The following is a 14,754-nucleotide window of genomic DNA, read 5'->3' as shown; positions in this document are numbered from 1 at the left end:
TAAATGTTTCAAAATGATTAACAGTTGAAAACATTCGTTAGAACTTTAGAAAAGTAATCAAAAATAATCAAATTTAATCAATTACATTACTTTAATAAGTCTATGGAATAGTTACACTTATTACATTTTAAATATGTTACCTTGTGATCTGTTACTTATTACATTTCCAAAGTACTCTGCACACCATAGGATCTGTCTGCTTTTAATATCTTCACTCCAAAATGAAATTGGCAAAAGCTGTTTTAAAAAATGCATTATTAATAATTTATGCTATTGTTGCATTTACATTTTAAACATGAATAAAATTATTTTAAATATATCTATTTACAGTATTTTTCAGATTGTAAATGTATTCAAATGTATTCAATTCATTTCACAGAAAGCATTTTCACTTACAGACTCCAGATGTGTTTCAGTCTCCAAAATCTCAATAACAAACCAAGCTTTTGTAAAAAAGAAACTCTGGGGAGTCTGCTCAAAATCTCCTGTGTTTTGACATTTCTGTGTTGAAAGTTTGGACTGAAGCAGACGAGCACTGGTCAGGGACTGTGATATTACAACACTAAGGTCAAAAACCCAAGATGAGCTAAATAAAATCACAAGATGTTTATCACCAGTATCACAACCTAAAAATGAGGAAAGAATTATTGAGACACATATTTATCAGAGTTTTGTTAAATGCTCATATGATGTGTGAGTCTGAACTTATCCTTTATCAGAGCAGATCAACAGATGTAAAGGCCTTGACACTGAGAAAAAGATTTTAAAGGTTTGAAAACTGATCCAACGCAAAAGCTTCCATTCACAATGACAATGAAATAGTAGTAGAAAGAAAGAAAGAAATATTGTACTATACTCAACAGACCGTTTTAAATCGCCAGTGAAATATGTACAGAAACATTCTCATCTCATTCATAAGCACACGGATAGCGTTGAATCAGCCCTGCAAATTAATATAAAATATTATTAAAACCACATATTATACAGACACATTATATTTAATGGTATTTTATTATTTTTATAGTATTGAATGTGTTATACTTTTAACAAAGCATTTGCAGTGGGTTTTTACAAGCTGTATTTAAGCATGTTGAGTTTTTGTTGCATTTACACAATTTTGACCAGCGGGTGTCACTAGCATGTGATGCTTAGAGCGCTTCGAAACAGTGAATTATTTTGCAAAGCGATTGCTTCAGTTGATTCGAAGCTTCGAAAATTGCTTCGAAGCTTCATTCTCCCAATCACTAGTAGGCAAAGTGATATTTATAAAAAGCATTGTTATATATGTTTCCTTGCAGATGGAGTGAAGTGTAAGCAGAAGAAGAGCAGCTCTCATAATTCTGCGCTGATGGAGCAGATCAGTAGCGAAAAACAGGGCATTCAGAGACAGATCCGGCAGATGCAGTGAACCGGAGGATTGGTGCGGAGCACAAACACAGTCAAAGACAAACACATCCGGTCTGTTCTGGGTGAGTCTGACCTCCTCAAACTTCCTCAAAACTCCTCAAACCTGCTGAGACAATCTTAAACATACTTAAAACCTGCCTAAACATCATCAAACCAGCTCAGATGATCTCAAACCTGCTTAAACACCAGCAAACCTACACAGAACCCCTCAAACCTGCTCAGAGAATCTCAAAACTACTTAAACACCAGCAAACCTGCACAGAACCCCTCAAACCTGCTCAGATAATCTCAAAACTACTTAAACACCAGCAAACCTGCACAGAACCCCTCAAACCTGCTCAGAGAATCTCAAAACTACTTAAAACCTGCTTAAACACCAGCAAACCTGCACAGAACTCCTCAAACCTGCTCAGAGAATCTCAAACCTATTTAAAACCTGCTCAAAACCCCTCAAACCAGCTCAGACAATCTCAAACCTACTTAAAACCTGCTTAAACACCAGCAAACCTGCACAGAACCCCTCAAACCAGCACAGAGAATCTCAAAACTACTTAAAACCTGCTCAAAACCCCTCAAACCAGCTCAGACAATTTCAAACCTACTTAAAACCTGCTCAAAACCCCTCAAACCAGCTCAGACAATCTCAAACCTACTTAAAACCTGCTCAAAACCCCTCAAACCAGCTCAGACAATCTCAAACCTACTTAAAACCTGCTTAAACACCAGCAAACCTGCACAGAACCCCTCAAACCTGCTCAGAGAATCTCAAAACTACTTAAAACCTGCTCAAAACTCCTCGAACCAGCTCAGACAATCTCAAACCTACTTAAAACCTGCTTAAACACCAGCAAACCTGCACAGAACCCCTCAAACCGGCTCAGACAATCTCAAACCTACTCAAAGCCTGCCCAAAGACCCCTAAATCCAATCAAACCTCTGTAAACCTGCTCAGAACTCCTCATTCATTCTTCACGCACTGATGTGATATGACCTGCTCTGCTTCAGATTCTCATTCCCAGCTGATGCTTGTTTCTGTTTTCCTCAGACAAATACAGAGAGAAGCAGAAGAAGAGACAGCTGAAGTCAAATCTGCAGTATTTCCTGGGCGCTGATTGTGAAACACAGAGCAGAGACACGAGAGCGGTCTGAATCTCCTCCAGCTTCATCAGGTCACACACACAGATTCTGTCAGTGATGATGTGTCACGATATAACGTGTGTTTCTTTAGATCGTCCGGCAGCATGTCATCGGCCCGATCCGCCCGTCTCCAAACAGGAGAAATCCGTCTTCACTGAGAAGGACTTCCAGAAGATCCAGAAGGAATATTTCTCAATTCTCTAGTGTCTGGGAGCTGATGTGTGCCGTGGGATAACACATTTGACTTGGACAACAGACTGATTTTTTAAGAAACAAGGAAATAATAAATGGAATTTAAAGCAGAGAACTGTGCAATACTGCTGCTGTAAAACTGAAAGTTACTAGTGTGAAAAGAGTACAGAAAGAAAGAAAAAAAAATCTAAACACACTGAAGCCCATTAGACTCAATTAAGCTGCAATTCTTTGTACTATTTCTAATACATTTAAACTCATTTAGGCTTCCACTCTGTCTAATATTTCTAATCTGTCTATCTATCTATCTGTCTATCTATCACATGGCAACCTCCCAGAACACCATAGCTACAACCTAGCATCCACCCCAAGTAACCTAGCAACCGCATAGCAACACCTTAGCAACCAACCTGAGTACCCTAGCAACCGCATAGCAACACTCTGGCAACCACCCTGTGTACCCTAGTAACCACCCTAGCAACCACCCCAAGTACCCTAGCAACCGCATAGCAACACCTTAGCAACCAACCCGAGTACCCTAGCAACTGCACGGAAGCACCCTAGCAATCACCCCGGGTACCATAGCAACCACACTAGCAACCACCCTAAAAAGAAGGTCTTTTGAAGAATGTTAGTAAGTAAACAGTTGACGGTACCCATTGAGTTCCGTAGTATGGATAAACATGCTATGGAAGTCAATGGCTACCAGCAACTGTGTGGCTACACACATTATTCAAAATATCTTATTTACTATTCAGCAGCTGAAAGAAACCCGTACAGGTTTGAAACATCAGATTTAACGATGACAGAATGATCATTTTTGGGTGAACTATATCTTTAAGCTATTTTTTCCTGTTTTTTACGATGTAGGCTAAGATTCTTTCAAAACTGTCTGCATGCAGCATGATCTTCTGCTAAAGGTGCGTGAACACTCGAGACGCTCTGATGGAGGGATACACTTGTATAAGATCCAGTGTGAATGTGTGAAGGACGGGTTAGTTTGATATCAAGCAGGAATACCACACAAATAGAGCTATAGCTCATCAATCAGTGAAAGACAGGCTGATGCAGCAAATGTTTTCCGTGACGTTTGGTCATTTCTTTCTCAAACTCTTTGTTTCTGCTCTGTCTTTTTCACCACTCCATCACTTTCAAAATGAATAGGAAAACCATTGTGTGTAGTCAACTAAACCCTCATGAGAAACTAAACTCCCACCTGCACACGCGGATCCAGCAGAAGAGCGTCTTCAAAGACACGTCTCTTCTGCCCACCAGATCCACACCACGTCTCTTCTGCTAACCAAACAAAAATACATTTGATCAAAAATACAGAGAAATGTTATTACAATTTAAATCAAGTCTTTTCTGTGTGAATATCTGCTAAAATTTAATTTATTGCTGTGATCAAAGCTACATCACTGCAAAAAATTATTTTCTTGCTTAGTATTTTTGTCTTGTTTTCTAGTAAAAGTATCTAAAAATTCTCGAATCAAGATGAATTTACTGTACAAGTAAAATAACTAAGATATCATGTCTTGTTTTCTGAAAAAATTGTCAAAAATATCTGCCAATATACCTTTAATATATATTGCCAATATACATTTGTGACTAAATACACTTTTTAAATACAGAGATAGTATGTTAAAGCACGTTTTAGATGACCTTAAGTTTATTTTAATTTTGACCGCTGCATTTCATTTTTAGTAGGCCTATATTAAGTACAAAATTAAAATAGAGCAGTTTAAGTACATTATACGGAAGTGCACTTTCTTAATGTTCACTAAAGGTCAGACTCCTGCAGTTTCTTATAACTCTGTTTTTCTCTCGTGCAGACATGCATTCTTGTGTTGTACCTTCGCAAAAGAGTCAAAATAATAATAATAAAAAGATTGTCCTTAACTACTGGCATAGTTTGAGTATTTCGTGTATGTTTAACACTGTCCAATCGTTATAAGAATTACTTTAACTTAGCGTAAACCTCGCTTGTCAATGAAATCTTAAAGTATATCGCTCGTAAAATCTGTCATTTATTCGAACTATCTAATATATTAACGTAATTGCGACGAGTTTGTTTCGTGTCTGAGCTCCGCGCGCATGACCCACATCCCGTGAGAAAGTAAATATTTAGGTACTATTTGTTTGGTAATACTGACAGGCGCAGAGGCCAATCAGCAAGCAACCACTGGCGGAGTGATACGCGCGGAGGAAGCGTACTGTGTGGGTGTGATGCGCGCGTATATAAGCGGCAGCGCAGCCATTTCTCTGTTTTCTCTCTCCAGCGCTCCAGTCTCTCCGCGCGCAGCTCTCCCGCGGGAATCATGGCAGTGTAGCGGCTAGCACCGGCAACCATCGCGGCGGCGAATCCGGCAGTGCAGCGGTCAAGTGCACTGGCTCTATTTGGCAAAATGGCGTAAGTATTTCTCAGGTGTAATAATTAAATTGTCACGAACTCGTCGAAGGTTTTAAAAGCGGTTGTATTTGTTACTATTAGTTTTAACAAGTAGCCTAGTTTGGCGTTTAGCAGGTTTACAGTGTGGCTGTGTAAAGTGTTTTCGGTTTGATTCTTCCGTCGTTGTTTGCCAGACAGACACGCGCTAATCCATGAAATAAACAATCGGTTTTTGTCGCGAAGCGGCAACGTGGCGCCTCAAAATGGCGCGAGGGCGTCAGAGACACCTTCATCTTGCGAAGGGGGCGGGGCGGGGCTTCCCGTACTCATGACCATATTAGGAGATGTTCTCGGGAAGGGCGGGGAAAGTCCTGCCTAGAGGGGAACCACTAGATGGGTTAATAATAGTTACTAGTGCTGGTAAATACTAGTGATGGGAAAGTGTGTGTGTGTGGGCAGCTTGAGTTCCTCCCAGATGGCATCTAGTTTGATCGGCCGGTTTAACTGGAACACCTTTAGGTGTTTAGAGACTGGATGAACTGGTTTACGGTGCTGGTAATCTCAACTGGTTATCCAGCGTGAGGAAGTGAATTAAAAATACCAGTGTGTCATTAAATCTTCCCTCCAGCAAGGGTTGGGACTCGAGAACTGGTTCCTCTTTGTTCTAAAAAAAAAAAAAAAAAAAAAAAAAGCTATTTACATAACATCATAATAGTATGCGTAGGAGTGTGATTTGTAAATTCTGAGTAAATTAACCTTGTGAATGCATTTTCCAGTTAATACTGTCCTTTTTTTTTTTTTTAATTAATAAATAAACATAATGATATTAGTATTGTTGATGAAACTCAGAATTTCCAGTCCCAGTTAGTCACTTGGAAAGTCTAATTTCCGCTTTGGTTCTTCAGCGCTGTCTCTGTAACGTCGTCTCCCCTGGTTTCTTTCAGGTCCCTTGTGGCATCCACCCACAGCTCTGCTGCTGTAGACAGCACATCCACAGCGTTCACCAGCGCTCCAGAACCCCTGTCCCGCTCCGCTCCGCCTCTGACCCGCGTGCCATGTCTGTGGGTGTCTCAGATGAGTCTGGAGGTCTCAGTGGGGGCCCCTGTTCCTGGGGCCCCTCATCTCTGATGGCTGACCCCTTTGGGCCCCTTCTGGACGAAGATGAGGAGAGCGCTCTGTCGGAGGGGTGGTCTTCGCCCCTCTCCTCTTCCTCCTCTCTCTCGCCCCTCTCTCCCTCTCGTCCCGCTTCTGTAGGGTGTAAGTCTCTCTCCTGGCCGCCTGCGCAGACGGAGCCCGAGCAGAGCACAGGTGAGGCTTCACACACACACACACGGTTGCTCTGGAAACTCAATGCATCACACTCGTACACCGAAAAAAAGTTCTTGGTCAGTGTTGGTTGTGTTTGGTGTGGGTCAAGGGGTTATTAAACTTAATTAAAAGGGTAAAATAAAAAGAGAATTGACATTTATTTGCTGAGGCAATATTTCTTATTTTAGTATAACCTGATGAGCTAAAATAGCTAAAACCAAACCTGAAGAAGTAATTAAAACTATATAGACATATGATAAACTATATAAAACTGGCAAAAGCTAAAGTAAATAAAACTTTAAAATTAACATGGAAATAATAAAACCACTCAAAACAGAGATATAGAGAAATAGAGAAATAACTCCATTAGTAAAAACAAATGCGTACATTATCATGCATATTGTTTTTCAGAGATTTACTGGTATTATAACAGAACCAAAATCATCATAACTGATGATAAAAATATCATTAAAACAAACATTTTCATTACTTGCAATAAAATATTCTGAAAAACCATGCATTTATTTTACCAAACAAAGACTAGAACTGAATATGAATGTACTATATTGGGAGAAATTAAAATAAACGGCTAACTAAATTACAAACAAAATATAATAAGTTAATCCAGATCTACAAATAATATCCCAGTGACACTAAAATAACACAGAACGGTAGTGAGAGCTCATTGGGTTTCAGAGATCAGTAGTTCTCTCTGTAGGTGAACTCTGCGGTTAAGTTAGTTAATGGTAAGATGATTTCAGGTTAGTGCATCACACAGACGAGGGTCACGGGTTGAGCAGCAGTGTTTCAGAGGTTTCCTCTGCTACGGTTTCTATACCTGCATTTTAAAACCAAATCTGCATTTACTAAAATTCTGTTTGTCCTCCAGCAGGCGATGCGTTTTCTGGCATGGATTGGATGACGGAGAAGTTAGACCTGAATGACTTTGATCTGGATTCTCTGATCGGATCTTGTGATTCAGACGAGCCTCCCAGTTCTCCAGAAGAGCTGCTGGCCTGCCTGGACACCGACATGGATCTGGACCTGGATCCGCTCGCGTTCGGCTCGACAGAGCTGGGCCTGGCTCTGCCTCCGCTGACCCTCGACCTTCAGGAGCCCGTAGAGGTCAAGCCTGAGCCTCTGTCTCCGGATCCCAGCTGCACACTGGAGCTGGGCAGCGAGGTGTCTGTGCTCCAGTCCGCCGAAATCATGCTGACTCCATCCCACATCGTGCTGCTGCTGACTCCCAAAGAGGAGGCGAGGGCCGCCGATCTGTCCGACAGCGACAGCGGGATCTCCGGATCCGATCCCGAACCCTCGCCGAAGCCCGCCGGCTCCTCCAGAACCAAACCCTACTCCAGACCCGACCCGGCTGTGAAGGCCGCGCCCGGCGCTCCTAAAGTGGAGAAGAAACTGAAGAAGATGGAGCAGAACAAAACGGCCGCGACGCGCTACCGGCAGAAGAAACGCGCCGAGCAGGAGACGCTGAGCTCCGAGTGCGCCGAGCTGGAGAAGAGAAACCACCAGCTCCAGGAGAAAGCAGAGTCCATCAGCCGAGAGATCCGCTACCTGAAGGACCTCATGGAGGAGATCCGGTCTGCCAAGAACCGCAGGAGCAAAGCTAAACCGCAGGATGCGGTCAGCTCTGGTCAGGGTTAACGCTTCCCCCGGTGTTTCTGCTCTAAACTCTTTCGTTCTCACTCACTCGAGTCGTTTATCGTCCAGTAAGGGGCTCATCAGTCAGAGTTGTTACACTGAATCTGTTGCTGTAGTGCTTGTAAATACGCTTCACGTGTGCTGTGTAAACACGCTAAACACGCTAGATCTGTCACGGTGTAGTGTGTTGGCTGTAAAATCGCTTTGCTGTTTTCCATTAAAGACATTAAAAAATCATGTCTTCTGTTGGCTGGTTTTCTTTTTTTGGTAAAGTACACAAAATATATTGTAATAAAGGAAAAGACAACCCATATGCTCCCAAACCTCCCTTATTCCCTTACACAACCCACCACACCTCAGGACTGAAGATATCTAGAGTAAAACTACATCAATATCAAGCGAGTATGAAGATTGACCTGTTCGTTAGAATGCATGTGGAAATCAGCAGAAGCTGATATTAAAATGCATCTGGTCCATATTAAAGACGGTTTTATTGGGTGATCAGGATCAAATGCAGCAGTAGTTTTAACTTCTACATGTGTAATTATGAACAGTTATTGGCCCAAGGTTCTCAGGTTTTTTTATAACGTTAGAATCAGGCTCATGTTGTGGTTGATCTTGATGTTGAAATGGTCACGATGTCCTGCTTCACGCTGACCTGTGGTTTGTTTTCACAAAGCTTCATGATTATATGTGTGCTGTGTCTCAGTCCCCTTTACTGAAGAATATGATTTTCAGAGGAACTGACTTCAAAAGTGATTTCTGTAAAGATCGATTACGGATGTGATGTTCACTGTGATCATGAAGGAGATGCTCGTTTCCATCAGATTCACAGAAGATGAACAGACTTTACCTGTAAACAAATCAATCTGCTCACGAAAATGTGGAAGTTTTCCTGACTAAATCCAAGCAAGCAAATGTTTAAATAGCACTTTTCCAAATAAGTCGATGCAGTTCAAAGTGCTTTACAAACAAAAGTAATTTTGGAAAAAAAAGGGAATCCATCATGAAGCGCAGTTTAGATAAACTTACATGGACTTTATTATGAAGTAGCCGACTGGGGTCTATTTTCTAAAAGAAAACAATTTTTTAATTTACATATTACCTTACAATATGACTCAAATGTGTTATGATTCCTGAAATTGTTTCTAATCAGGTGTTTAAATGAAGTAAAGCATAAAAACAAGCTCCAGAGAAGAGAAATGATCAGTAATAACAGATAAAACTTTACATTTATTTATTTAGCAGACACTTTAAAGGCTAATAAATGTGATGTTGAGAAGCTTAACTGCTCAATCTAAATTAAAACTGCTCTCATATGATATTTGATATTATGATATAGAGCTGTGCTGCTGTCGAGGAGCAGACGAGTGTGTTTCTCTCGGCTCGGAGGACTGAACCCAGTCTGTTCCTGTAACACACACACCACACACACTCCGCCTCGTCAACAGTGAGGTCTTCATCATGAACCTCAGGCTTTCTAACGAAGAGTCTGATGCTATAATAATAAGAGGACTAAATAATATCAAACAACTCATCACACCAACTAAATAACACAACACCATCTTTACTACAATATCCTCTGTGTTTTTTTTTTAAACATAAAAAAAAGTGTGTGTGTGTGTGTGTATATGTGTGTGTGAGAGAGAGAGAGAGTGTGTGTGTGTGTGTGTGTAAGAGAGAAAGAGAGAGAGAAATTGTGTGTGTAAGAGAGTGAGTGAGTGTGTGTGTGAGAGAGAGAGAGAGAGAGTGTGTGTGTGCGTGTGAGAGAGAGAGAGAGTGTGTGTGTGTGTGTGTGTGTGAGAGAAAGAGTGTGTGTGTGTGTGTGAGAGAGAGAGATAGAGAGAGAGTGTGTGTGTGTGAGAGAGAGAGAGAGAGTGTGTGTGTGAGAGAGAGAGAGAGAGAAATTGTGTGTGTGTGTGTGTGTGAGAGAGATAGAGAGAGAGTGTGTCTAAATTAGTGTGTGAGAGAAGAGAGAGTTCCATGAACTGGAAAGTCATGATCCACTTGAGCTCCTAAATTTTTTACAATCTTTTATCTCTAGAGTGAAGTGGGCCAAACAAAACATATATCAAACCGAAGAAAAAAGTGAAAGGAATATTAAAGTGACCGTGATAGCTGTGAATTTCTTTTGCTACTTCTTCAACAAGACAGCTAAAGAGCACTGAAGCAGAGCAATCAGGAGGAAAACGGGTTAAAGCAGAAGATACTGGATACAGAAGATCAGTTCACATCCAAATAACAGGCAAGACTGAATCTCCATCTACTGCATTTTAAAAGACTATTACAAATCAGTGAGGGAGGACTAAAGTTATTTTAGTTACATTGAAATATAGTAAAGTATAGATAACTAGCAGCAGTCTGAGAGTGACAGTTAAAAAGTGACAGTTACAGAAAAAACAAACAACAACAACAACAATGTAAGCCATTGCAGGAGAGCCCCTCCCCCACTGCATCACTTACCCACAGACTATCAGGAGCGCAAAAGACAAGAAAACCTATAAATACAGTCTGCTGAAGAACAACCCAGAGACCCTGATGGCAGACGTTTCCCAAAAAGGGGACAGAGCCATCATCACTAATCTGCTCCTCTACACAACAGACTGCAATCTTTGGCACACAGTCATCTGTAAACACTACAAAAGTTATAGAAAACTAGGCATCTGTAACGGCAGACAAATCCAAATTTATGAAGAAAATGACGCTAACAGGGCATTTCTAACTGTAAATATTTACCATAATGGAACCATAATGTTCCAGGGGACTGAAGCATGTCTCAGCTCTGTCCAGGCAAACTTCACCATCCTAAAAGCTCTGGCAGAGGCTGAGAAACAAGCACAAGGAGCAAACAGTGACGCTGCAGGAGACTGTGACCCCCAGAGCTCAAGGGAGAGGCTCGAGGAGATGGAGCTGAACCCTGATGAACACAACCCTCAGCTGGAGCAGTCTGTCAGTCAGATCAGAAACAGCCTCTCCCTACAAGAAGTAGAGCTGGTGGAGCTCCGGGAACTAACACTCTCCCATGCAGTATCCAGTGAACGCCTACAACACCTGGAAAATAAACTCAATCACCTCACACGAGACTTTGAAACTAGTGTTGAGGAGCTCAAAAGAGAAGTATGCAAACTACAGCAAGACAGAAATGCCCTGAATAAAGAACTGGAAACAGTCAGGCAGGAGTTGCTGCTCAGAGAAGGAGAAATACAAAGCCTGAGAGAACAGACAGAGAGCCTCAGCCGTATCTGTAAGCAGCGGCCCAGCTCTCCCAGCACCCCAGACAGCAGCAGCCCACACTCCAACAACCGGAGTCCAGCACTCCAACAGCACCACAGGCAGAGCCCCACGAGGGCCCCCAAGAGCAAGGAAGTCACCCACAGAAAGCAGAAGTCATCATCTTAATTGATTCAAATGGGAAATTCATCAATGAGAAACAGCTCTTTCCTGGCCACAAAACATTACAAACTTTGGTGCCCAAAAACAGATATTGCCCTACAACAACTGAACAAGGAGAACCTGGGTGAACCCAACCACATCATCATCCATGTGGGCACGAATGACCTGCGGGCACAACAAGAGCGAGTGGCAGATTCAGTGACACGGGTGGCCATGAAAGCAACACAAACCTTCCCTACCTCAAGAGTAGTTATCTCCACCATCCTCCCCAGATCAGACTTCCATCCACGCACCATACAAAGAGTAAATGCAGACATCTCACGTAGATGTGCTGGAATGCCAAATGTTCACCTGGCACATCATCCTACACTGGACCTCGGCCACCTCTACGACCATGTCCACCTCGGTAAAGACAGTGTTTGTGTTTGCCAAAACTCTTAAAGACGCGGCCCTGGGCCGAACCCCTGGCAGCCCCCCAAAGAGTGCCAGAGCAACCACTGCCCTTCAGCCAGTGAGACGCTTTCCCCCAACAGCACCACAGAACATCATCTCTCCAGGCTCGGCTAAGCAGTACTGTACAAACCCTACCACTATTACCCCACCCCACCGCCCTGGACCTGTACCTCATCCTCAGCCTCGTCCTGGACCTCGTCCTCAGCCTCGTCCTGGACCTGTACCTGGACCTCAACCTTCACAACCTGCTCTCTACTACCATCAGCCTACACCACAGCAGCTGAGGACCCCAACAGTACCTTGCACCACAGGGCCCTCTCTCCTGGGACCAACATCAACACAACCACAAAAGACCCCAGAGCAGCTCCAGCGAGGAACGACATCATCTCATCAGAGCAGCAGCAGTATGCCGGTCCACACCCACCCACACCGGCCCGAACAGCAGGAGCAGAGGAGCTATGCTGCAACCCTAAAAGAGCCAAACCACACCAACCTGCTAGAGATTAAGGACCTGCTCAGACTTATATACACACGGCTGGAAACAGTAGTAGTGAGTAACAGACATACACACAATATATGTACTGCATAAAAAAAAAAAAAAAAAAAAAAAAAAAACTTTCAATGTATACACATACTCTTTGATCCTTGATACTGTGTTGGACTTGGGTTTGTATCGCTCTAGAGCAATATTAAGATTGTTGAATTGAATTTTTTTTTACATTTGTTGACAAAATGAGATCATTAACTATTACAATGTGGAATATACAAGGCATTAATTCATCCAGTTTTGGCTACAAAACTAAAACCTCAGATTTTAGAAAAAACATTTCAGACATGGACATAATAATATTACAGGAAAAACATGGCGCAAAAATGATGAAGTCACTCTTTGTCCTCCAGGATACTGTGAAATATTTTTTATCCTCTAGAAAACATGAAAAAATCACACGTGGAAGAGATTCAGGGGGCATCATAATCTGGCACAAACAAGAAATTGACAAATACATCCAAAACAATTAAAAAAGAAGAATCACATATCTGGCTCAAAATCAACAAGCACCTTACCCAAACCACTAAAGATGTTTTCTTATGCGCTCTCTATATTCCTCCCTCTGAATCTCCATACTATAATGAGAACATCTTTGAATCTCTCCACAGTCAAATAAAACCACTTCCAGGCCCAGTGAAGTGTGTTGATCTGTGGAGATCTAAATGCCAGGACAGGGTCTCTTCCTGACTACACCACAGAGAATGGGAATAACCATATTTTTGGACAGAGCTTCCCACAAAATATTGTAAACTTCCCAAGAAATAACACTGATGACCAAGTAAATAAAAACGGGAAGCTTCTGATGGAGCTCTGTCGAAGCCTCGGTCTCTACCTGGTCAATGGCAGGGTGAGAGGAGAGACTCTCTTGGAAGGTACACCTACAGTTCATTTCATGGTTGCTCACACAGTGGATTACATGATCACAGATTTAGATCCATTCTCTTTCAGAGCATTCACAGTCAAACCACTAACACCCCTATCAGACCACAGTCAAGTTACTGTTTACATAAAGAGGACAACAAATACGGACATACATTCACAACCCAGTAAGCTGTACAACATTAGAGAGAATTACAGATGGGAACAAAACAGCACAGAAAAATATTTGACAGCAATTAGCCATCCAAAAGTGTGTCTACTTATAGACAATTTTCTAGGCAGAATTTATCCTCACAATCAAGATGGTGTCAATCTGGCTGTGGAGAACATAAATTATATATTTAAATATTTGGCCAATTTATCTAACCTCACATTCTCTAAGAAAATCCATAAAACAACACAAGAAAATGAAAAATGGTTTGATTTAGGCTGTAAAACCATGAGGAAAAAGTTAAGACAATTGTCAAATCAAAAACACCGACATCCAAACAATGCAGATTTACGCCATCAATATTGTGAAGAACTCAAACAATATAAAAGTACACTCAGAAAAAAGAGAGAAACAGTACATCCAAAATCAACTCAAAACTATTGAAGAATCCGTAAATTCTAACAATTTCTGGGACAACTGGAATCACTTGAATAAAAAACATCATGAACAAGCAGCCATACAAAACGGAGACACCTGGAAAAATCACTTTGAACAACTTTATAGTGAAATTACAATGAACCCAGAACAAACCCAAAAATATGGAAAAAATAATTCATATGGACATACAATTGGTAAATATCAAAACCCATTAGACTACCCCATTACAGAAAACGAACTGATTGATAAAATCCAGGCCCTAAAAAAACAAAAAAAGCAAGTGGACCAGATGGCATCCTCAATGAAATGCTCAAGAACACAGAGCACAAATTAAGATCGGCTCTACTAAAACTGTTCAACTTGGTTCTGAGTGTTGGTAATTTCCCTGAAGCCTGGAATCAAGGACTCATAACGCCCATATTCAAGAGTGGAGACAAATCAGACCCAAACAACTACAGAGGCATCTGTGTGAGCAGTAATCTGGGGAAGCTGTTCTGTAATATCATCAACACAAGACTCGTACACTTCCTCACCGAGCACAATGTCCTCAGCAAAAGTCAGATTGGATTCTTACCAAATTATAGAACATCAGACCACATCTTCACCCTACACACCCTGATCGACAAATACATTAACCAAAACAAATCCAAAATATTTGCTTGCTTTTGTAGATTTCCAGAAGGCCTCTGATTCAATTTGGCATGAAGGTCTGCTGTCAAAACTTCTAGAATCAGGTATTGGGGGTAAAACATACAATATTATAAAAACAATGTATTCAAAGAATCAATGCGCAATTAAAAT

General features: G+C 41.5%; 1 protein-coding gene across 2 annotated transcripts; it reads left to right on the top strand.

Annotated features, from left to right (window-relative positions):
- The first annotated feature begins 4,985 nt into the window (after positions 1-4,985).
- LOC109079321 (cyclic AMP-dependent transcription factor ATF-4-like) lies at positions 4,986-8,326 on the top strand. 2 transcript variants are annotated; one of them, XM_042725256.1, is made up of 3 exons: positions 4,986-5,146; positions 6,070-6,433; positions 7,323-8,326. In XM_042725256.1, the coding sequence occupies exons 2-3, from the start codon at positions 6,181-6,183 to the stop codon at positions 8,090-8,092; spliced, it is 1,023 nt and encodes a 340-aa protein (XP_042581190.1). In that variant the 5' UTR covers positions 4,986-5,146; positions 6,070-6,180; the 3' UTR covers positions 8,093-8,326. The 2 variants fall into 2 exon arrangements, with proteins under 2 accessions (XP_042581190.1, XP_042581189.1); XM_042725255.1 differs by having other exon boundaries at positions 4,991-5,146; positions 7,326-8,326.
- Positions 8,327-14,754: the final 6,428 nt, after the last annotated feature.

Source organism: Cyprinus carpio, chromosome B6 (genome assembly GCF_018340385.1).
Source record: "Cyprinus carpio isolate SPL01 chromosome B6, ASM1834038v1, whole genome shotgun sequence".
NCBI classification, from domain to species: domain Eukaryota; kingdom Metazoa; phylum Chordata; class Actinopteri; order Cypriniformes; family Cyprinidae; genus Cyprinus; species Cyprinus carpio.
This window is presented reverse-complemented; position numbering and strand designations above follow the sequence as displayed.

Coding starts and splice junctions, on each gene's coding strand:
- LOC109079321 (XM_042725256.1), top strand. CDS start 6,181: ATGTCTGTGGGTGTCTCAGATGAGTCTGGAGGTCTCAGTGGGGGCCCC. Junction 6,434..7,322: donor GGAGCCCGAGCAGAGCACAG/GTGAGGCTTCAC, acceptor TTTGTCCTCCAG/CAGGCGATGCGTTTTCTGGC.